Below are 23,118 nucleotides of genomic sequence, written 5' to 3' on the forward strand. Positions count from 1 at the left end.
TTTACTCAATCAATCGTCAAAACATTATTCAAGTACTAATAGAATTGAGAGTGACTGCCCCATTCAAAATAAATGTAATGGCAATCACATTATTAAAGGAGAAGAGTCAAAACAGAACAAAAGGCTGCTTTCTGCCTAGTTAGTTACTGGGATCTGTAGAGTAGCACAGGGCTGTTGTGACACCTCTCCTGTAGCACATGCAGCCTGAGGATTGTGATCTGACCAGTCACACCACATTTAGAGTTGTGAAGGAGCTTGGCTCATTAGCTTGTGTTAGAAGGACATGAGAGAGAAGCTGTTAAAGAGTGGTCATGCCTCGTGAGGAATAGCTCGCGCCGGCTTTAATCATTTATATCGCGTCTTGGTCAGCATCCGGGCCGGCTCTGGTCCCCTTTATTAATTCTGTTTGTTTCCTTACCTCGCCGAGGTAATGTATGCTTTGTATCACCCAGAGGGTGATGCGCATTCAGCACGCCTGCAGGGGGGGTGGGGCTGGAGGAGGTGGAGAGGGTGAGGGAAATGAGGGTGCTTAGGGGAAACCTGAAGGAGACTCACAATTTCCGCCTGCATTCGATTGCTCTGTCTATTCGAAACTCAGGCAAGCTGATGAAGCCCTCAGCCTTCTCGTCCTGTAGAGAGAGTGAGAGAGAAGAGAGAGATTGCATCGTGGGGGTTAGTTAAGTAAGGCAGGTCTGGAAGATTGAAGTTTCAGAGAGCATGATGTCGGCAGGACAGGAGATAAATGGAAGAGTTGCTGGTGCTGAGGAAGGGCGAAAGGAGTATGGTTCTAAAGCTAGTATTATAGTGTAGTTATTTTAGTTCAGTTTAGTATATACACACATATATACACATATACACAAAGTATCCACCAAATAGAATACTTTACTGTATATATATATATATATATATATATATATATATATATATATATATACACACACAATGTAAATACAAGTATTCTATGTGGTGAATACTTTGTGTACAACATATACTAATTCTCTAAAATATACATCAATCCATTGAGGGATCAGACAAACCATTTTACTGTGGGCACAGGGAATCCACCAGCTCTAGTCGATCATGATCACTAACAGGAATTTGGCAAGTCAAAACCTGTTAGCCTGTTATTGCAGAATTAGTAATAGAAGTAGAAGTTCTGATCCTGTGGTTTTTTTACCCCCACTATTGTGCACTAAGTTCTTATTATTTTTTTCATAACAGATGTGATTTTGGTTTCTGGACAGGTAGTAGAACACTCTCGAACACTTTAGCCATTCTAAATACTAATATTTAAATACTGTAATCAGTATACAAGGGTGTTAAGAAGGGGACATATGAAAGAAAATACAGTATTAAAAAAAGACTATTTTAAGTCTTTTTTTTAATTTATGGACATTTAGATATCTGACACATGACCGCTTAGATAGCATGTGTTTTAGATTTTTTGGGGTACGTTAGGTCTTGATGTCAGAATGTGCAACAAGAAAATTAGTGGTGTACATTTCATTTTCTTCATTCATTTTCTAGTTTAAACATGAAGAGCTGAAACTTTTATTTGATTTTTAATTGTACCCAAATTTCCTCCCCATTTTACAATTAGCCAACCCACTCATTAGAACCCCCCCATTACATGGAATGCTACCAATAGTGGGTACCAGGGTGGGTAAGAACTGACACATGCCTCCTCCTACAACATCACCGGGCAACCACGCGTACGTAAGATATTCAAGAACATATTTTATCTGTATATGTTGTGGTTTTACAGTGACTGCTTCAGTAAAAATGGTGTAAAATAACTTAAATTCTCTAAATATTACTAGAAGAGCCTATTACCTGTTACCAAGTCATTATATCATTAATGCATCATTACTGTCACAACCAGTGTGGGCTTAGGATTTGGATTAACTTGGATTAACTTGAAATGTGAACACTCAGCACTCAGCCCAAAAATCTGATAAAAGAAACAAATCTGATTAGCAGTGTTAACACAGCTCATAGGACTTTGTTCTGATCTTTTAATTTTAATGTGAATGTAATCTGCTGTAGACTGACTTGGCAGATGTGAAATTATGTAAATACATAAACTATAATAATATTTATGTACTAAATCAAACTCGAAGTTAAATACAAATTCCTGGTCAGTTTTCAGTATCACTGGCCATCACAACGCTTATTACACACTGATGTGAAAGTTTATATTTGATGCACATTTGTGAAGATCAGATGGAAGGACTCCTTACATTTTGGTTGGTGTACCAGTAGAGAGATGAATCCTTCAAAATGAACCAGTATTTCTTCCACTTTTGAGTAAAGTACCCTTTGGCATCTTTCTTCTTCCATAACCAGCCCTCACAGTCACCGTGGCCAAGATCCTTACAGGAGATTTTCCTGCGGCTGCCGCTGGTCAGGGAACCTAACATACAAACAGTAAAATACTTAACCCAGTACCACTATTTTAAAAAGTAAAATGAACAAAAGGCTGTGTTGAATGTGCATCTTTTCTGTTGGTACAAAAGTTAGATTAGCAACATACCTTTAGTTCTCTTTTTGGTTTTTGTTCTTAAAGAAGTATAGTGGAATGACTGTTGAGAGGAAAAAAGAAATCCTGTTGAAAGCCCCCCTGCCAATTCGTTTTTTTCTTTTTGCTATAATACACTTTTAGAACAATCCTAATATGTGCCAGTAAAAGGCTTTTGAAATCTATCAAGCAGCTTGTCTATTTAGCATTTCTGAATTAATGTGAATGTGAGGACTGGGTTGCTGCTGGCATGGGGTCTTGGTTTTTAAGGATAAGCTAGTAAATTCAAACAAGCAATATAGGACAGATAATTGCCCAGAAGACTTCTATGAGGTTAATTTTTAAAAGATACATTTCAATTTCATTGGATGCTTGCAGCTTGAAAACATTATCATACCATAAATAGAAATTACTCCATTAACCAATGGAATGTGAAATACTGACCAAATCAGACCGTGTTCCGGAAGATTTACCTTCCTAACAGACGTTCCTCCTTGTATTTCTATTCCAGATCCTGGATACCTGCGCACATTACAAACGCTTTAATTGTCTGAAAGATGTTTACTGTGGAAGTTAATGGGTCAATACAGCAGCAGACCAATTCTCACCTCTCTGGTTCTGCTCGCAGTGTGTCACCGGCTCTCTGTTGCTGCAGAGAGCAAAGATCAACACGTCACTGTCAGTCTTCTCCGAGTGCTATTCTGCTCTGTGAGTCATCTTTTACTTGCTAGCACAGATTTGGTGAGTGGTAAACAATTCAGTGATTCTCTGACTCTTACAACCCAAAGGAAGAAGTAGGACCTTTGTGGTGCATGGGCTGAAGAATACCAATGTTTCAGTTCACTCCTCCTTCACTGGTGAGATAATCATTGTGCCCCAGTTACTCCTGACCGGACTTGCAGAACTTGCAGCCGGGAACAGAAATGTGGATTAATATCTGGAACCACCTTATTGCCTGCTTGCCCACTCAGCCACCAGCTGGTGCTTCCTAAAACTCATCCGTCACAGCGAGCCCTCGATTCAATTCATGTCCACGTCTATTAATATCTCATCCCGATGCTATACACCTAACCAGAGCGGAGTGCATTTGGTTATGGGCTTCTGTGATAGAGATGTGTCTTGACACGACTTTCATTACAGGGGAATGGCTTCTGACTCTTCTCTGAGGCTCTGCTAAGTTCTGAGTGCCACGCGTGATCCGGTTCCTCTCTGCACTTGGCTCGTCTCTCGTTCTCTCCATCTCTCTGACTCTCTCTAGCTCTGTCCCCTTTCATCTCACTTCCTAAGGTAGCAGATCTTGCAGGCCCTGTCTGTCTGCTGACAGTGGGCCTCTGAGAACAGAGTCCTCAACTATTCCTGACACATCTTTTTCTTTTCTCCTGCAAGGTTATGAAGGAGAGTGTGACTGTGTGAGCAATTCATTGACACCTCCGACTGACAACTCTAGGTCCGCGACTGAAAGTGTGGCATTGGGAAAGACCAAACTCTTCAGGTCATGCAGCTTCTGTTGAGATTGCAGTTTAATAGAAAAGACACAGCACTGTAATGTGCTTGAGTTGTGCATTCTGGGGGTGCTGAGGTGTAGCATGGAGAAACAGATGGGCATGGATGCTTTAGGCACTCTGCTGCACTTGCACTAACCCCAGCTGACATGAGCATTTGTGGGTCATGAACGATGCAGGACAGCAACAGAAGACACTTCTCAAGGAAGGTCACCAAACAGAATGGGACTTGATCCCGTTGGACCTTTGGCCAAAGTCATCCGCCAAACCTGCTCCAACAGAGCCGTCCATCATCAGTCTCTCTTCATCTGTTGCTTTATAATGGAGCTTTCCTACTCATTTCCAGTACATTGACTTGGGTTGCCTGACTCAGGTTATTATGTGAGCTCCAGTGAAATGTCACTGAAATGATTAATTCCCCTATTTAAAGCTCCGGCACGGAGCAGCTGAGGACAGACAGGAGTGTCACGTTACTCACGTGGTAAAGTGGCACAGTGTTGTTCTCGGGCAGCGGGAAGGGCAGGCTGTCAGGCGGCGCCGCTGCATCCAGTCGCACAGTGGAAGCCAGGAGAGAGGGGCTGATGGGGAAGCTGGGGCTGCTCGGATTCTTGCCCTTCTTGCGGGAGCGGCGACTGGTGTCCCGCTTGCATTCCCTTGGCGCATCCGGTTCCTCTTGGATGACGAGGATCTTATCATCACTCATGTAGCGAAGGAGAGATGTATCTGAATCTGTGGTCAGTGGGAGTGAAAACCTTGTTTGTTGCTTTGGAAAAAAGAGTATGACTAGGCCCACCCAAACCGCTTCGCGGTAATTTGCCTTTTTTTAAAGGTTTAACCTTTTTGACTCTTTTACATCTAAATTACAGGGGCATGCAAAGAATAGTGAGTACAAAATGAACTGATCTCCAAAAGACGCTGAAACATTTTAAGCAAGATTAGTATTTTGTTTTGTACAATTTTAGACTATGACTTGTTCACAATCCTCATTAGGTAAGACAAGGTTATTTTCAAAGTAAATTTCTATGGTTTATAAATACTCTGACTACTGCTAGCAATACTCTGTCCCAACAGGCAGCAGCCATGGGCTCTTCTAAGCAGCTGCCTGGCACTCTGAAAATGAAAAGAGTTGATGCCCACAAAGCAGGAGAAGACGGTAAGACGATAGCAAAGCGTTTGTGATTAAGAAATGAGACTTAACAAAAAGGTCTCGAAGGGGTGCCTAACATTTTTTGTATGTCCCTGCGTATAACAAGTCACAACTGGCCCCAAAGGCTTGCATCATTACAGAAAAGTATCCATTACATCTCAATTTGAAAAACTATGAGAACTGTGGGACATTTTGCAACTTCAAGATTGGTCTCTTTGGAAACATTGCACAGCTCAAATGTTTAAATATTACTGATTGCAGTCTTAAATGTTCATGCTTTAACCAGTGTGCATCCACATAAAAAACTGACACACTAAGAGCAGTGACCCAGCTCATTCATGGGCCTCTCTGAAAAATAAATCTTTAACGCAACGTGTGTGAGCACGGCACAATCGCCCACGTAAGCCCAGCAGCGGCTGCTGGCCTTAATGTTATTCATAGGATGTCTAAAAGATGCTCCTACGGAGAGGCAATGGTTGAATGCAGATGTAGACGCGTTGGGGGAGGGGGGGTGGCAGGGAGCAGGAGGAGCTAATGGGAGAAAATCCCCTCTATTAAAAATGATGTTTCTACATTGTTCCACTCACTGTTTTTTTTTTTTTTTTTTTTTACTCTGGCTTTTCTTTAATTATAAGCACTCGTCTTGACTAGAGATGCACCGATTGCAATTTTCCTAGCTGATTCCGATTTTTCAAAACATATGACTGGTAAGCTCTGATTTTGGCAGATTCCCATTTTCTTTCTTTTTAGGAATTATAAATGACTGCATACACAAACATTTTTTGTTAAACTTTTCATTAATATGACTGAATATTAGTAAATACATATATAGTAAATACATATAACCGTGTGTTGTTATTAGCTATTGAAGACTAAGCACAGACATTTATAGCTTGAAAAAGACATTCTATGTTTTTTCATCTACAGCATGTAAAAAAACATTAATGCAGAATCATAAATAGTAGTAATAGTGTTAAACGGCTTACGGTCATGTTGTAAACAATGGCTGAGGCTACAGTCTGTTCGAAAATACACATATAATTCAACCAAACTCACTTACCAGAGTTTTCAATCCATTATGTAAAAAAGTGGTTATCTCCAGCTGAAAAGCTCCACTTATCATGTGACCAATAAAACAAGAGTTAAGCTGAACCGGAGCACAGGGCTGAATAGTGGAACAGATTTAGGCATATTTGCGATTACAAATGCTAAACTCGCTGCTGTTACTAATGTTTGCAAGGACTTCATTATTTAAACCTGCCTGATTTGACTGTTTATTGATCTCGCCGCTAGGCTTTGTGCAGTAGTTAACAGCGCATTGCAGCAGGCGCTTTGTGTGATGTGCTTCGGCCAAGGATCAACGTTCATCCATGTTAGAGGGACTTTGAGACATGTTAACTGCCCTCCTGTTGCCTATGCTGAAGCCCCATGAAGATTTTTGGGAAATGCGAAGGCCAATGAAAGCTGTGTAAGAATGGTCTATAGGGAGCCATTGCGATCACTGCCATGGTGTGTGTGGCTGTGTTTGTGCTGCTGGCGCCCTTGTGCTTTGCACCAGTATAAATGACAAGAACGGATTAAATGAGATTCTGATCACCGGCTTATTGCTCTGTGAATCTCTAGTCTTGACACTTTGGAGTGGAACCGATCAGTGTCTTTTGGAAATGGCTCACTGGGTATCATTACATTAACTAACATTATTTACTGCATTAGTAGTAGCAGTAAACCATGAGCAGACCATAAGTATTGTTAACCAAATAATTAACACTTGTTTGAATGAATTATAGTTGTTTATAGTTTATAGTTGTTGAATTGTCATAAATAAGAATGTTTAGACATCAATCCTTGGTGGAAAACATTTACCTATTGCATTTAATTCTTGAGTAAGTAACTTGTTTGGCAAAACCCAACTAAGCTACAGTTTTAAATGATGGGCACACAATCTACTTCAGGGTATTTTGACAGAGAGCAGAATTAATGGTTCCATCAAGTCATCTAGGTCCTACAGAAGCAAAGTAGCCCCTGACCATCACACTACTACTGGTGGAATGTCATGTTAGCTTTATGCCAGATGCATTGGACCTATGTCTTCCAAATAATTACATTTTTGACTCAGTCCACAAAATATTATCCCAGAATTCTTGAGGGGCCTTTAAGATGTTTTTTGGCAAATGAAAGATGGGCCTTTGTTTTCCTTCTGGTCAGCAGTGGTGTGCGCCTTGTAGCTCTTCAATGGATGCCATTTATGCCCAGTGTTTTTCTTATTGTAAAATCCAGCCACTCCTGTCAAGTTTTCTCCATTTGGGGATAATGGCTGTCACTGTGGTTCGCTAGCCTATGGCTTTGTAACCCTTTACGGACTGGCAGATTTCAATTACTTTGTTTTACATAGTGAACTGTTGATTTAGTAGCTAAGACAATTACATTTTCACATGGATTATATAGGTTTTCAATAAATATTTATTATTAATAAATTGAATGAAAGATATGTTTATCTTATAACTTATTTAAATTAGTTGGATGTTCTAAAACATATAAGAAATTAGGAAGGGAGCAAATATTTTTACAGCACTGTAATTTTAACAATGACTGGCTAATTTCAAAATAACATGATGAGCAAAATGCCAAAATATTAGAGAGAAACTGCAAGCATATTAAGGTTACATTGAAGATTCCTTGTTTTGTTTTTTGTTTTTTTTTGGTGGGGGGGGGGGGGGGGTGTACAACACACAAGATACAAGTTGGATTTTTCCTATTATACTGTATAATAGGAAAAAATAATACATGTGCATCTGTACAATATGTGTTGTACAGATGCATGTATCTCATATGTATCTCAGTTTCAGTTTTTGTCTGTTGTGACTCCACCACTTGTCAAACATGTGTCAAACAGGAGTGAAATTCAAGGTTTGGCCCATCAAGAAATTGGTTATGCCTACCAAAACAGCACTCATGGCACCACTTCTTGGTGCATTATAGCAGTGCAAGGCATGAGTGCAGCACCAGGGTTAAGAACCACTAAGGGATTTATTTCCCAATCCAACCCTCAGGGACTGGACCACATTTTTGCTCTGTTTCAGCTCCCAATGGGCATGAACCAAGTGATCAAGAACACTAAATACCTGCTACGGTTGTGCTTGGAGCTAGAACAGACCAAAAATGTGGACTGCCTAGGGACCCAGAGCAGAGCAGAGTATTAGGAAACCCAGCACAGAGAAGGAGCACACTTTGGTTTTACTTTGCTCCATATACTGCTGTCCTGAAGAGTAACCCAAATCTAAATAGAGGACTAATGGAAGGTTACATCACTAATGACTTTTCTACTTTTGATCGCACGAAGGCAAATTGCACAAGGCATAAGGGAGTCTTGTCACCCAAAGCTGTATCTAAGGTGACCGAGAGAAAGATGTACAGATGAACCTTAAGTAGTGAAGCAGTGGAAGGAAAGGAAAAGAGGGTTTGGAGAGTAAGCTCTCTGAGCCAAGGAAAAAGTACAGAGATTGAGATAAAGGGGGATAAGGAGGTCTGAGCCATGGCCTGGAGGTTTGAAGGGCTCTGGCGTTTTCTGCTTATTCCACCCCTACATAACACACTTTTATCACTCTCAAGGGTGCACATCTTTGATCATCCAGAACCAGCCTACTGGCAATGATGCTGGCATGGTCAAAACATCACTGGAGCTGTGGCTGTCTGAAACCAAGAGATGATTAATGGGGATGAGAAATATGTAAAACATTGGAGGATGACAGACATTTAGCTCAGCCAATAAATCACCATTACTTCCAGGCAATCTCCAAATTAACCTGAGAGATATCCAGGACAAGACTGACTTGACTGAATTATGCAGATATACTGTCTTAAATTAGATCTTAAACTTAAATGAACTTGGGAATTAGCTTTGAACTCAGAGCTAGAATGTTATTGATTGGTTTGATACAGTCATTGCTCTTAGCATGGTGTTACTACTACTGTGAAATGGATTATTTATCTTGATTGTGACTTTTTAAAACCTGAAGTAACATTGTACATTTGTTATTCTTTCTAAAAGCATTAACATTTGATAAGCTTTGTATGCGGAAAAGCACTTAGTGTCAGGTTTTGTAAAAAAAAAAAAAAAAAATTGTATGGCTTTTTACCAGTGTTTTGCCATTGTGTCATTACTACCATGACCTCAAACTCAATAAATCTACGGTTTCAATGTCTTTTTGCTAGAAATGCTATAAATGTTTTAGAATTGTTGTTCCATTATATCTTTCCAATTGAGGCTGCTCAAACTTTAGCAACCCATTACTCATTTTAGTTTTCACAAAACCCAAAAGAGAAAAGGAAGAAGACAGTCATTCATCCAATGCTCTCAACAGCAAATGATGCAAAGCAGTATGGCCAACTAAACGAAAAGAATGATGTATCTCCAAAGGTTCTCCACACCAAATCTCACTTACAACCATATACCTTCATTTGTCTTTTTTTTACTGAAGCGGGATGTGTATGCAAGAGAGTGTGCAAAAGAGAATCAGGGTACGACATGGATGCCTGTGGCCACCAGAGCAGTAGAGGTGGGTGCTGTCAACTGGAGAACCCACCTCGGCTGCCCCTCTTGTACATATTGGGCTCCTTGCTTTCAGCCATCCAGTTGTACTCCGGGGGCATGGACACAGGCCTGAGATCACCTGGAAAGAAGTCCAATGAGAACGTCAACTGTGGGGGCATGGGCGTACTACTGGGGACGTGAGGGTGAGGGAAGTGTGCTTAGGGAGGCTGGTGTGCATTGTGAGGGGACAGAGGAGAGCATCAACAGAGATGAAAAGAAAAAGTTAGCTAAAATAAATGGGACAATTCAGAAGGACAGGGACTGTGAGCAAAGGGAGAAATGTTACAGAAGTTGTGGCAGTGGTTGTTTGTAAGGTGAAACAAGGTGAGGATCACGTGAAGAGAAGACATGTCCACCAGAAAGATGCATGAGGGTGCAGATCGTGCTGCTAAACATGTGTCTTGAGAATCCGACTGACGGAGCACACCTCACTTCAGCTGTTGCTGAACTTGGAGGCATTTCAGTTGCCTGGACATTTCTCCTCCTCCTTCAGGAGACCTGAAGCTTTATCTCTATGGTGGCCAACATGATACTTCCTTGTGCAAGGTCTTTTCTAGTCAGAGTATGGTGGACAATGGACTTCTTGAGGCCAGTAAAGTTTGTTGTGGCAGTGTATGAATGGTCTAAGATTAGAGTTCTCCTTATATGCTGTGAATGAGTGTTGTGGGAAAAATCATCTAGGAACAGCACCCTTAGATGCTTTCCTTGGTTATGGAATTAAACGTGCTCAGCAGACAAATGTAGACGCATGCAAGCCAGAGAAGTACAAGTGCAAAGGAGACAGACTTCATTCCATTGTCAAATAAATCATGCCCTCTTTGTGCAATTGGTCATCTGGACAAGAAGTCTTATCCGACTGGGTGAACATTATTTCAAACTCATTATTGCAAAATGGATTAATACATTGGAAGCTGGGTCTGCAGCCAATTGTCAACAACACATGAAATCACCTTGAAATTTGATTGTTCTGGTGGCTTTTTACACTTTCGGCTCAATTTAACATCTATAGAAATACACTACTGTTTAAAGTTTGGAACTGCTCTTTTAAATATTATAAAACAAAATATACTGTAAATGAATTGTTTATAAAGGTATTTTATCTTATTAGTCCTAGAAAGCTACAAATTGTTTTATAATGATATTAAACAGAGATATAGATTATTCTAAATTTTGAAACAAAAGCTGTATAACAGCAGAATTAAGTTATAATCAAAGAAAAATGTCCATGTTTCAAAGTGATGATTAAATACCAAGGCTAAAAATTGACTGTATATAAGAAATGTCTGTAAATATATGATTAGTCATTTAGAGAATTCATATTGTTACGAAATTGTTTTGGTGTTTAGATTAGAATAGTTAAATCCACACTGTCAAACAAATATTAAAATCACAAGGGAATCCAAACTTCTGAATGGTACTGTATATGGACAGCTTTTGCTAATTTAAATCTACACTGCAAAAGTTATATCATAGCAAGTGAAATACTAACCTAAACATTGCTTTTTCATTGTTGTAAGAATATTATAAGATTATTCAACATTTTGCTAATTACTTATTACTTGTTTCAACCCGAAGGGGTCGGCGAATGCTCTGATGTTTCTGACTCTTATTTGTAATTGGTGGATTCTGTCAATGTTCAGAAAAAAAGCTATGTTATCTGTTATTTCCTGAATTAAGCAAAATTACTTCTCAATAGAATAAGTCAAGTAATCTAACACTAATAATACAACAATATTGAGAAATATTACACATTTAAGAAGATTTTATTTGTGGCTCACTGGGTATCATTACATTAACTAACATTATTTACTGCATTAGTAGTAAACCATTTTTTTTGCAGTGTAGAGGTTCTATCAGGGCTGGATTTCCTAAAAACAGCTCAAACATTACTTTTAAATGGTAAAGCCAGCATCACAGTGTACACACTTTCTGCATGTTACATTGGTCTTAACACCAAGATACTTTTAGGAAACTGTGCCCAGATGAAAACAACATCCTCCTTGATCTATTAGATGGCAGAATTCAAATCAGGTAAATATTTAGCAGAGCTCTAGTACTCTACAGGAGAGCTGGAGGGCAGACTGGTTTGAATTGGAATGTGTATAGTCTCAGGCAGGCTCAGGCAGACATCTTGCTTTGAAGTACATGGTAGCTAAGCATGGAAGCATGACAAGAGGTGGGTAAAATATTGTTAAAAAAATGCAGGTCTTACCATGAGTCGGTGTCTTGTCTCTCCTACGTACCCCTGTGGACCGGCCTCTGTCATACTCCGGTCCAATTGGGATGCCTTCACCCTCCATTAATGAATAGTACTTGCCACTCTCTTGGTCAAGATAGTAGCTGAGTGATTCTGAGCACTTGGAACTGGACTTGCTCATGCTATACTTGCTGATGTCATCACAGGACATGATGCCCATCTCATCTCTGGAATGAACAAGGAATACACAAAGGAGCATGTGGTGGGTCTTGGTATATGCAAACTTCAGAAGTTGTGTTGGGCTTCTCACCTGTCATATACTGTATTTTATAGTCATTTATTAGATAAGAAAAAAATGGCCTAATTATGTTGTGATAACAAACACAAATAAACTTACATTAAATTTAACAATGGGTCTTATTTACCATACATTTTCAAATAATTTTCTTAAATTTGTTCTTGAGAAAAGTCCCTACAAAAGTCTATGTCATGTTCATGGTGTGTTTTTAAACCACAGAACTGTTCACAGCTCTGCTCTGCTTTGCTTTTATGAAGAATATTTTGTTGTCTATATGGATGTAGTAGTGGTACTGGATAAGAGCGTCTGCTAAATGCTGTAAATGTAAATGTAAATTTAGTGGCAGACTTGACAGGATGGCTTTGTAGCAGCGTTACCAATAGAGGCTAAAAAAAAAGCTACTGACAGTGATCTAGGCAACACGTATATGAATGGCGTGTTTCTCATATACAGTAGTCTCTTGTTTCCTTTAAATGTTAGAAAGTGATCAAAAACTTGTTTGTTACTAATTAAGTTCACAAAGAGGCTGTGCTAGCTAACATTAATCGAGGCATCAAGGCATACTCTCTGTGTGTGCAATACATAGGTTATAAAATCCTTCTACACACCACTCGGTGCACTGTACACACAATTTACAGCAATTTACACAGCACCCTGTAGACATATTGTATTGTAAATTACTTCTGTGTCATCCTGTCATGCTGTAATATAATCAACAATCGACAGTAAACATGGTAGTTTTAGTTTTTACTGTGCAAAGCTGCTGTTTTTCTCCAGAGAGACAGGAGTCTCAACGGCCATTGTTAAAATAACATTCGTTTCATAGGAACAAGACTATAACAGTGCACAGTGGTCCACATTCAGCTGATGTAGTGACCTACTGTACCTACTGGAAACTACCCTCAGCGTCTTTTTGCTTCTTGGTGAATGCAAGGTACTAGAAGTCTTGACCCTACCATGCTTGTTTGCTGCTCTAAAAGCCTAACTGGTTTACCAGAATGACTCACCTAGTTCCAAAGAGACCCGAAACTGGGGATAGGATAAATACGTCCTGCATATTAGACCCATCTATCTTGGAAGACATGCCAATGGTGCTTGTTGGAGTGGTGGAATCACTGTTAGGACTGGTGGGGATGGGCTGCATGTAAAGACAGAGAAAAAGAGAGTAAAAAAACATTAACCCACAAATGTCTTGTCATTTTATAAAGGTAACTTAAACAAAGCCACAGCCACTGTGGGGTGGAGCATGCATGAAAGGATGTTCCTTAGAGTAGCTGTGAAGCGCTTGTGACTGACAGCTGTGAGACGCAGGTCTTTAGCATTTGCCTTCCAAAGCATGTCACCAGAAGTTAGCAGGATCTGTGCAAGAGGACCAAAAGTAAAGGTGCCTCTGATCAGTTTTAGATCATCAGCTCCAAACTAAACATTTTTGTGTAGCAACAATAACAAAACATATATAATGAACAATAATACAGCTTAATGATACACTGTAAAAATACTTCATGTGGTAACAAGCAATTAAATTAATTCAAATTGTTAAGAAGTAATTTTTAGACTGAATTTATGAACCAATTTCACAGTGTAATTTCAACAGGTGGAATAATACAGAAGGATAACATGATCCTGAACCTTACAATTAAAGTTAGACATTGGGCCCAGCCCCTTCCCTTCACCCATACTCTAATTACCCACTACATAGCAAACTCTCTGCAGGGATTTCACAGGATTTCTTTCACAACCTCAATAACTTCATCTTCAAATGGAACTGTTAGCTCTATAAAATAAACCTTTCATTTGCTTTCCGAGTATAGCACCATATCCAGCCTCAGTGAAGTTACCGCGATGCAATATGGAACCTGTAGTTCAATGCCTACACATGCCAGCAGCGGTAGAACTGAGATATGGAAGTCTAAGTGTGAAATGTTTATTGTCTTTTACTGAGTCCTTTGAGCTGCTGTGTGTGCAAACATACAAGGCCAATAAAGCCCAGTAGTGATTCTGATATTCGGTATGTAGCCACTGTGTACTGTCTGTTCAGTGGCCTGTGACATTCACCAAAATTTGTGCTGAGCAGCTCCTACGGCAGATATATGCATCATATGAGCCTATACTGTCAACTGTATGAGGAACCGATTAGGAACTGACATGATTGGCCTCACCTGCTTCCACCTGAAAACAGCAGGAGGGATTGGGCCCTGCTCTTATTCACTGTAAATGGTGAGGAGTCATTGCACTGTGCGTCATGTGGCGCTAACAGAAAACATCACTTACACTGGCATGCTGAGATAAAGGCCAGCTGCACACTCAGAGATGAGGAGTGTTAAAAAAAAAGAAAGAAAGAAAACTCACCACCATGGCGACATGATTGCCTTTGTGGAGATATATTCCAACATGCATTGCTTATTCATATTAAATGACATGACAAAGAAATCTAAGATCCTCATACAAAGTTTTTAAATAATTGTTTCATTTACTAAAGGAAAAAGGTTTTGCAACAATTTAACCTGCTATACATCTGGCATATAATGCATTCAGAAAGTCTTCAGGCCCTTTCACTGTTTTTCACATTTTGTTACAAATAATGACAAACTGAGTTTAACATTTGCATAGACATATGTATTCAGACCCATTGCTATGACTGAAAACTTTTCAAATGCATTGTGCATGTTGTTGACCAGACAACACAGTACAATGTCAAAGTCCAAGGACCTCGGAGAGAGTGCAGATCTGAGAAGGGTGATCAAATATTTACACAAGAACCATTAAATCACAGACCTGCCATGAACATAAAGTCAATCACATCAGTGTTGAAGAATTCGGTTCAGTTTAGTTCGCTTTTAAGCATAGCTGCCTGTTCAAGATCATGAGACATCAAGATCATGAGACAGAAGTTTTTATTTTGCAGCTTCACCATGGATATCATTTTTGCCCAGTCTCTTTAGAATAGTAGAATGCTTACCTTATGTAAGGCAAGCCTGACCTGCAGTTCCATAACTTCAATAACTTTCTTCTCTCTACTTTTGATCACAGAATCCATGGTGTTATATCTCTAACGTTGTATCTTTGTCTTTGATCATACAATTTTAGTGAAAGATTTTATGTCCATGAAGCCAGTGGAATTATTTGATTCATGCGTAATTTGAAATGCTATGCTAGGTAACATTAGTAGGAGGAGGCTGTTAGCTGCCATGCTAACACTGTGGAAGCGATGTTGGATGAGGCTGTACTGACCTCATCCAACATTACTACTAAGGTTTTATTATGCCAGCCAACAGCCTCGTCCAACATCGCTACCACAGTGCTAGGAAGCCAGCTAACGGCCTTGTCCAACAGCACTACCGCAGTGTTAACGTGCCGACCACCTTAAGGGAGCAATTACTTTTTTACACAGGACCTGATTTTTTCCCTCTTAACTAACTAAAAACAGCATTTTGTGTTTGCAGGTTGTCTTCGTCTGAAAGACGGCATGACGTGTTTTCGTTTCCATCTAAATGAACCTCCCCCTCGCCATGTGAACACTAACCTTGGAATTCCTCTCCAGTGTGACGAGGAAGTGAGGAGAATCTCCCACCACCTTAGCAACTACGCTCGTCCTTGGCAACCAAGTGACATGCATAAGAGGTCTTTGCCGGTAACCAAGGTAGGGATAGCAACCCGCAGTGTTTCCCAATCAGCGAATCCTTTCAGGCTGCCGCAGAACTAATGACAACACTCAGAACAAATCTCACTCTCTCATACTATCTTTGTGTGTGTGTGTGTGTGTGTATGTGTGTGTCTGTGTGCCAGCGTAAGTATTCTTCATATTTGAAACCGCTGTTCACCTTTTAAGCAGTACAGGTCATCTCTTTTGGGGTAATTGCATTCATAATAAGACGGCTTCCCAGCCATTTTGTAAGTTGTTTTTGTTCAGTTCTCTTCATTATTCAAACAGCGATTGCACCTGCGCTGCTGCTCTACAAACACTGTTGGAAAAAAAGCAGCTGTCTCAATTCTGAGCCTTTTAGCAGTTTTACTCGTAATGACATGACAGTGCGGCATGTCGGTTCCCATGACAACACCTCTTACTTCCTAATCTAGATGAGCTAAAAGGCTTGTTTTAGTGTTCATTGTGAACATACAGTTGAGTTCATCCAGTTTTGTTTAGTCTGTTTTTTACAAATGTGGAGTAATTTTGGGCAATTTGCATATGAAACAACACATTCTCCAACTGATTCCACTATACTACTGTGTTGCTAATGAAAGTGTTACTATTAAACCAAAGGGTTTCATGTGGCATCTACTTCCTGTAGGGTGGGAAAATGTGAGTGCATGAGAGAAAAAATTCAGTTGTAAACAGTGTTTCCTGTGGATCAAGATCTGGCGGTTTGGCGTGGGGGGTAAGGTAACTGGAGCTGGGGGTAGGGGTTGCAATTAATCCAGGAGGAGGACTTCCATCCATTATCCATGTTCCCTCTCTGTTTATGGAGGTAAACAAACATTTTTCTTTTTTAGTGACAGTTATTATGATTTTTTTTTAAACAAAAATTAGGTCCTGAATCTTTGCTTTCTCCAGTGCTTCAGTCAACAATGTAACAACAGCCTAACTGCACCTGTGTACGTGATTAATCTAATTTAGAGGATCTGCTGTGGGAGAGAAGTAGCAACATGTTTCCGCAGCACAGAAAAGTACATTTTACATTACAGTCTGCCATAAAGTGTGTAGATAAGCTCAGGCTGCAGTGTAGTACTTACTGCAAGACTGTACCTAAAAGGGATGAAAACCATGATACAAGCTAAGCTAACCCAGCTTGAATGTAAGAGAATGAAGAGTGAAATATGTTGTCACCCCCCACCACCTAACTAAATGCTGTCTCTGTTTCCCCTCCTCGCCCATTTTTCTTTTTCATAGAAAAACACCTACATAAGCTTATGTATGCTAATTATCAGTGCCAACATCCAGCTGTATTCTCTTTGCCACCAGCAGCCAGAGTCCAAGAGAGCACAATTTGGAAACACTGGTAAAGAAAATAATTTCCACAACCATTAGTGCAGCATTATGTTGTTTAAAGTCCTAAGATCAACCATAGAGACATAAACTGTGCTGAAAAGTAAATTATTGTGTCTTATTGTGATGCCCAGGAAGGTAACGGCACTCCAAATGTCACAGGGCATCCCAAAACCTGAAGACTTATTAGGAACGATGTTTTCACAATCATTACGAATTGCCACCCATTAATTATGACTAACTTATCCCTACCACGCGATGCGACCAGTGCTGGGAGGCTGGGAGAGGAGAGGAAGTAGCATAAGCTACTGCAAATGGTTCTAGCTACATTTCTGTGGCTTAAGTACTTAAGTTCAGTTGGCTCACAGAGTAACAAACTAAGTGAAAACTGTGCACAATTTTAAATCAATCATTCAATAAATGTTAAACCATCAGTCTGACAATAAATACAAAGGTTAAACTGCTCTGAAGTAGCTTAACCTTAGCTTAGTTAGCATGATAATCTGCTCACCACAAAACAAATTTAATCTGTCTGCCTGAAACCCCACTTATAAACACATCACACAGTAATGACTGAGATCGAGCGACAGAAAGATGAATTCATAGTTTTCTTCCCATAGTGCTGGATCCTGTGATGTAGCCCACTTGCTAAGCTAGCCATTGCTTAGCTCGCTAGCTCGGCCGCAGCTCCACCGAGTATCAGACAGCTTAGTGCAGCTGCTGTTGACTAACATAAGTGTTCACAATAATAACTTGTGTCTGAGAGAGCAAAGTCAAGCGACTAGTTTTGGGAGTAACAGATGAGCGAAATGAGACCAGTTCTTTGGACTTGTTTGGACTCGTGGCCAGAAATCTAGGATTATATAGGTTAGCTAGCAGGCTAAACACCCAGCACAGGCCAGCTAATTGAGGCTCAAATCACACATCACACACAGGATAAAGCATCATATCTGAAAGCACAAAGTCGAGTGAATGGCTTTAGGAGTGTTTCCAACTGTTTTCAGGCAAATTTAGTAGACTGGTATATCCACATGTGCTTGCTCTCCCTTTTCTTTAAACTCAACTCGTCACTAAACTCACTACGGTGGACTTTTTCCCAGCAGTTTTTAAAGCGTGACATCACCAAGTAAGCTCCCACAGCACCCCAATCATGTGAGTCTCTATACAGAAATCAGACACATCAGACACATCCTCATTTTGAGATACCGTCAACATTTTTAAATATCACAGTACACTGTATTACCAACCCTACCAACAATATTAAAATAAACCAAGAAAAACACTTAGCATTTAAAAAGACATAAAAATTCTCTACTAGTGCAACCATATGACAATCACATTGTGACAGTTGTGATCTACTAGTACTCTACTTATTTTAATAGGATTTATAGGATAGGATGTGTGATGTTCTGTTGCTAAAACATTGGACAAAGGGAGACCCCTAGTGGTCAGCATTTGTCGCAGTGAAGTTTGTTTGCGCCTTTCGTGGGCCGTAGCTAGTTCGGGCTGTATGGGGAAGCTAGACAGTCACATTTTCTCATTCTGTTTGTGTGGCCAGGAAAACATTTGCCTGTAAGTATTTTCATGTTCAGTTGATGTGTATCTTGTACTGAAACTACCTCTGAAATAAACCTTGGTTGATAACAGAATAAGTTCTATATCTCGAGTTACTTTGTAAATGCTAACCGCTAGCATCTATGTGGATTTTTCCATAGGCGTTAGCCTTAAGCTAACGTATTGGTTTCTATTCAATTTAATGTGCGGTGTCACGTGGGTGCACTGAGGAAACAAATGTAACTGAGATGTATTTTGTGTTTCTGCTTTGTAGTTTTACAGTGAGTCTCAAGTAAAGCTTTAGGAAGAATTTTGGCATCCGGCTTTTCTTGGGAGACCTGTTGGCTATCTGCCGAGCTTGTAGCTACACATGAGCAGGGGCAGAATAGGATGGTTTATTTGTCATGTTTGTTATAATAAAACAGTTCCATACTTTAATAGTACTGGGCATGAACACTATTTTCAAGCCCACAAATCTTAAGAGTCAGGGTTACGTTAAAGGAGATGGCCAAAAACATTTTGGCTGTAAATCCAGCAGTGGGATCGTTCTGAATGGAAGAGAGTGGGGTAGAGGATGGTGCTCGCTACTCTACCGAATTATGACTCTGGCTCAGTGAAAATAGTAATTTGCTAATTATGGTGACTGGCTGGCTGTCTTCATGAGCTGCATGGCTCTGACAGGGTGCGGCGGGCCCTGACAGTAAGATTACATAGTGCAGCTAAGAGAGATAGAGAGAGAAAGAGAAAAAAAGAAAAAGAGAATAAGAGAGAGAGGGTTTTTTATTTTAAACACAGCAGCAGTCCCTATGTCCAAAAGTTTGTTCTAAGGCAAAATCAAAAGGTATTAATAGGAAGCTTGTCCCCTGGTTTTATTTAGCTGCAAGAGCATTAGTGAGGTCAGGTACTGATGTTGGATGTTAGATAGGGATCACAAGCACTACTTCAACTCATCTAATTGATGCTTTGGGTATTAGGCATGGTGATTTCAGGCTCACGCTCCAGAGTGTCCAATTCTACTGGAAGTGCTTCTGTGAAGATTACACCAGCATTGTTAGTACTAGGGTGGGATTATTGGCAGTACCGAATTGGAATAAAAGGGGGAAAATACTAGACAAACTACTTAAAATAATAAAAATGTTAATAATTTTAGTGTTTTGAAAGGTCTACAAAAGCCTTCACTCAATGTTCCTTAAGTTCTTCACCAATTTAAAGGTTCTTCACACTCACACAACTCTATTACAAACATGGTTCTTTATGCAATCAAAGGGTTTCTTCTATGCCATTGCTCAAAGTACCCTTTGAAGCAGCTTTATTTTTTATAGCCTGTACTTTCTCACCCACCTTTTACGATTAAAGCAGCAGATGTTTCAGATGGACCATAGTCATTATTATGTTATTGTAGCTGTAATGTAGTCAATGAGATGGAAAAATTAAGATTGCACAGGGTTGACTGGAGGTATGAGTTCCATCTAGAAGGCACAAGTTCTCTGCAACGAAGTAACAGCACATTATTAATAATGAACGTCGGTGCATGTACCCTCAAAATAGCAAGCATTTAGAGAAAGTAATTATTCATCAGGAAAACAAAGCATCAAACAATAAGTGGAGTGCCAGATATGCTTGTAGGACAAGCGGTCAATCGAGCAAACCATGCGCTTATTGTAATTGTGTTCAGCCAAATGTAAAATAAAACATGTGAGTGGAGACAATATAAAAGGGCACTACCTCATTAGTGTGATGCATTTTTGTAGCAGTAATATTCTGCTATGAAATGTGAGCACTTGAGCATGGCCTTGATTTGAGGGCACTGTGCAGATGATTTTTTTTTTTTACCATAATAAGACTATTGACATTGATCAGTAGATCACACAGTCAGAATGAGTAAATGTGCGTCACAGAAGCAAGCTGCTGAGTTCTACTTTAAGGCTTTAACTTAACTTAACTAAAATGAGTATGCTGGACACTGGGTACTGCAAAGAGGCTGATGCAGTTTTTTTAAACATTAACCCCTTAAAACACATTATTACAAACTTAACTAATATCAAAGAAGAGTCCAACCAGTTTGTACAGAAGTCCCTGTAGTTACTGAATAATGTACCATAGTGTGTAATATGCCTTGCTGTGTTAAGGGGTTAAATATTAAATAACCTATAAATCAGGCACCACTGTTGGTAAGTTTACACTTTTGTCATGTTTGCTTTTTCTATCCCTGCTATAGAGGGTAAGCACTGACTTCACATTCCCACTGGAACACGCCCCTTTAGGCAGACTAAATGGCAAAACCCGACAGTAATCCATCCAAATGACTAAAGAGCCAATGGTCCATGGACATCCATGTGCAAGCACAAAGTTAAGTGAATGGTCTTAGGAGTCTTTTTCACTGTTTCCATGCATATATAGATGAATAATTCATCCAGGTTTGCTAGCTTTACTCTTTACTTGAACTTAGATTACTGTCAAATTCACAACTACAGTGGGCTTGGTTTCTCCCTCCACCTGTTTCCAAAAAATGGATTTGATTCCAGACTTTGTAGAACACACTGATTTGTGTGTTGCCCTTTAGTTCTCTTACCATTCTTTTCAAAGGATCAGTTTGTCCTCTAATTGCCAACACCATTTTGCATTTTGTGTGAAATTACCCTTTTATTCAAATAACTAATAAGAATAACACCCTCTGTTTCAAAAGAGTGGATCCACATGCAGCACAACCTAATAGGAACTAGGGCAGAGCAATCCACTGCCTTCTATCGCTTCCATGTGAGCTATTCTTTAAAAATGTATAATAGCCTGAGTGCTTTTGGAAATGAGTGTTCAAAGACTGGAAGTATACTAAATAAAGAGCCAATTGCAGATTGCAGGAAGCAGATCTGTAACCATAACATTTTACACAATCTACATATACAGTATAGGATTATAGAGCTTTAGTGCCCCACTTCATATACTAGTGCCCCTTCATATTTAGTGCCCCACTTCATATACTTCAAAAGTTTCTAATAATTATCTAGTTCCATAAACCAGGAAACAACAGTGGGATGTATTTACTCTTACAGATGTAAACTTATTTACTCTTGTACTACTCCTATTTACAGTAGTACAGATAGTAAATATACAAGTAGCAACTTCTTTTGACTCATTTAATTAGTCAAAAAGTGTAAAAAGTGTATGTCAGTAGCTGAAACAGCATAGTCTCTCTGTTGAGGAGCATTTGTGTAATTACATAGGATGCACTACTGTAATGCATCCGCAACTGCACATGCATTATTAGTGGTTACATTGTTCCCTACAGGACACCAGCTTTCGGGTGGTATATTTGCTGAACTGAACACACTCAAAAAAACTGAGTCGTGAGCCCTCTTTCTCTCCATTGCTCTCCAGCACTGTCTGTGCTGTCTGTCTGAGCTTTTGGAAAAAGGACATTTTGGGCAAATGTTTTAGCACCCCACATTTTAGCCAGAGATTTGTGGACACAGCTCTATTAGCCAAAGGCATTCACATTTCACCATTTTGCCACATGTTTTTGGACTCCAACATTTAGGCAAAAGTATTAACATAAACATAGCAACAGCTTACCAACCACCATAGTAAGAACCTAGCAACACCTTGCCAACCATCTTACAAAACCATAGCAACCACCATAGCAACCACTTAGCAATGTCAAATCAAATCATGTTTATTGTCACATCACATTACACAGGTGTAAAGGTGAGGTGCGTTGTTGCGTTGTTCCTCACGGTAGTAAAAAAGAAAATACTAAAGAAATACTAAATATTTGCACCTTAACTTATACAATACATAGACTATACACACATTATATACACACTGTACAATACCATAGCAACCAACAGTTAAAGTACATCAACACCTTAGCAACTACATAGCAACAACTCAACCAACTCATTAGCATAGTCACAGCCTAGCTTAGCAACCATCTGTAGAGGCCATGATATGTTCGAAAGTATCTGTATGTAGTCACATACACACGCGCATAGCAGCTAGCTGACAAAGTTGATCAGGAAAATCTTCAGATGTACCCTGAATCCTGTAACCCCTCATGCCCAAAGCCAAACTGCTCACCTCTCTGAGGATTCTCTCCGTTGAGAGGAGGCACAGATTAAATTGTAAATGCCATGAACAAAGGGCATTTAATAATCCATACACTCATGGATTTTTAGTGGAAGAAATGGAATAAGTGAGAGAGAGAACGGACAAGGGAGCGAGCAGGAGAGGGAGCTCACTGACATCAAGGCGAGCATGTTGCATGAAAATGAATTAGACTAATGCACTTCTAAAAATAGCAGCCGTGCAATCCAGGGCTCCCCAAGCTGTG

The 23,118-nt window shown here is 39.7% G+C and overlaps 1 protein-coding gene across 1 annotated transcript in view; it reads right to left on the bottom strand.

Annotated features, from left to right (window-relative positions):
• LOC140540748 (connector enhancer of kinase suppressor of ras 2-like) overlaps positions 1 to 23,118 on the bottom strand; it is a 110,290-nt gene that overhangs the window by 16,491 nt on the left and 70,681 nt on the right. Inside the window, exons 10-17 of the mRNA XM_072663177.1 lie at positions 13,261 to 13,391; positions 11,971 to 12,182; positions 4,499 to 4,749; positions 3,127 to 3,167; positions 2,992 to 3,040; positions 2,534 to 2,582; positions 2,241 to 2,413; positions 556 to 629 (exon numbers count right to left, since the gene is read on the bottom strand). Coding sequence (XP_072519278.1) covers positions 556 to 629; positions 2,241 to 2,413; positions 2,534 to 2,582; positions 2,992 to 3,040; positions 3,127 to 3,167; positions 4,499 to 4,749; positions 11,971 to 12,182; positions 13,261 to 13,391 — 980 coding nt within the window. The remainder of the gene's footprint in view (positions 1 to 555; positions 630 to 2,240; positions 2,414 to 2,533; positions 2,583 to 2,991; positions 3,041 to 3,126; positions 3,168 to 4,498; positions 4,750 to 11,970; positions 12,183 to 13,260; positions 13,392 to 23,118) is intronic.

This window comes from Salminus brasiliensis, chromosome 19 (genome assembly GCF_030463535.1).
Source record: "Salminus brasiliensis chromosome 19, fSalBra1.hap2, whole genome shotgun sequence".
Lineage (NCBI taxonomy): Eukaryota > Metazoa > Chordata > Actinopteri > Characiformes > Bryconidae > Salminus > Salminus brasiliensis.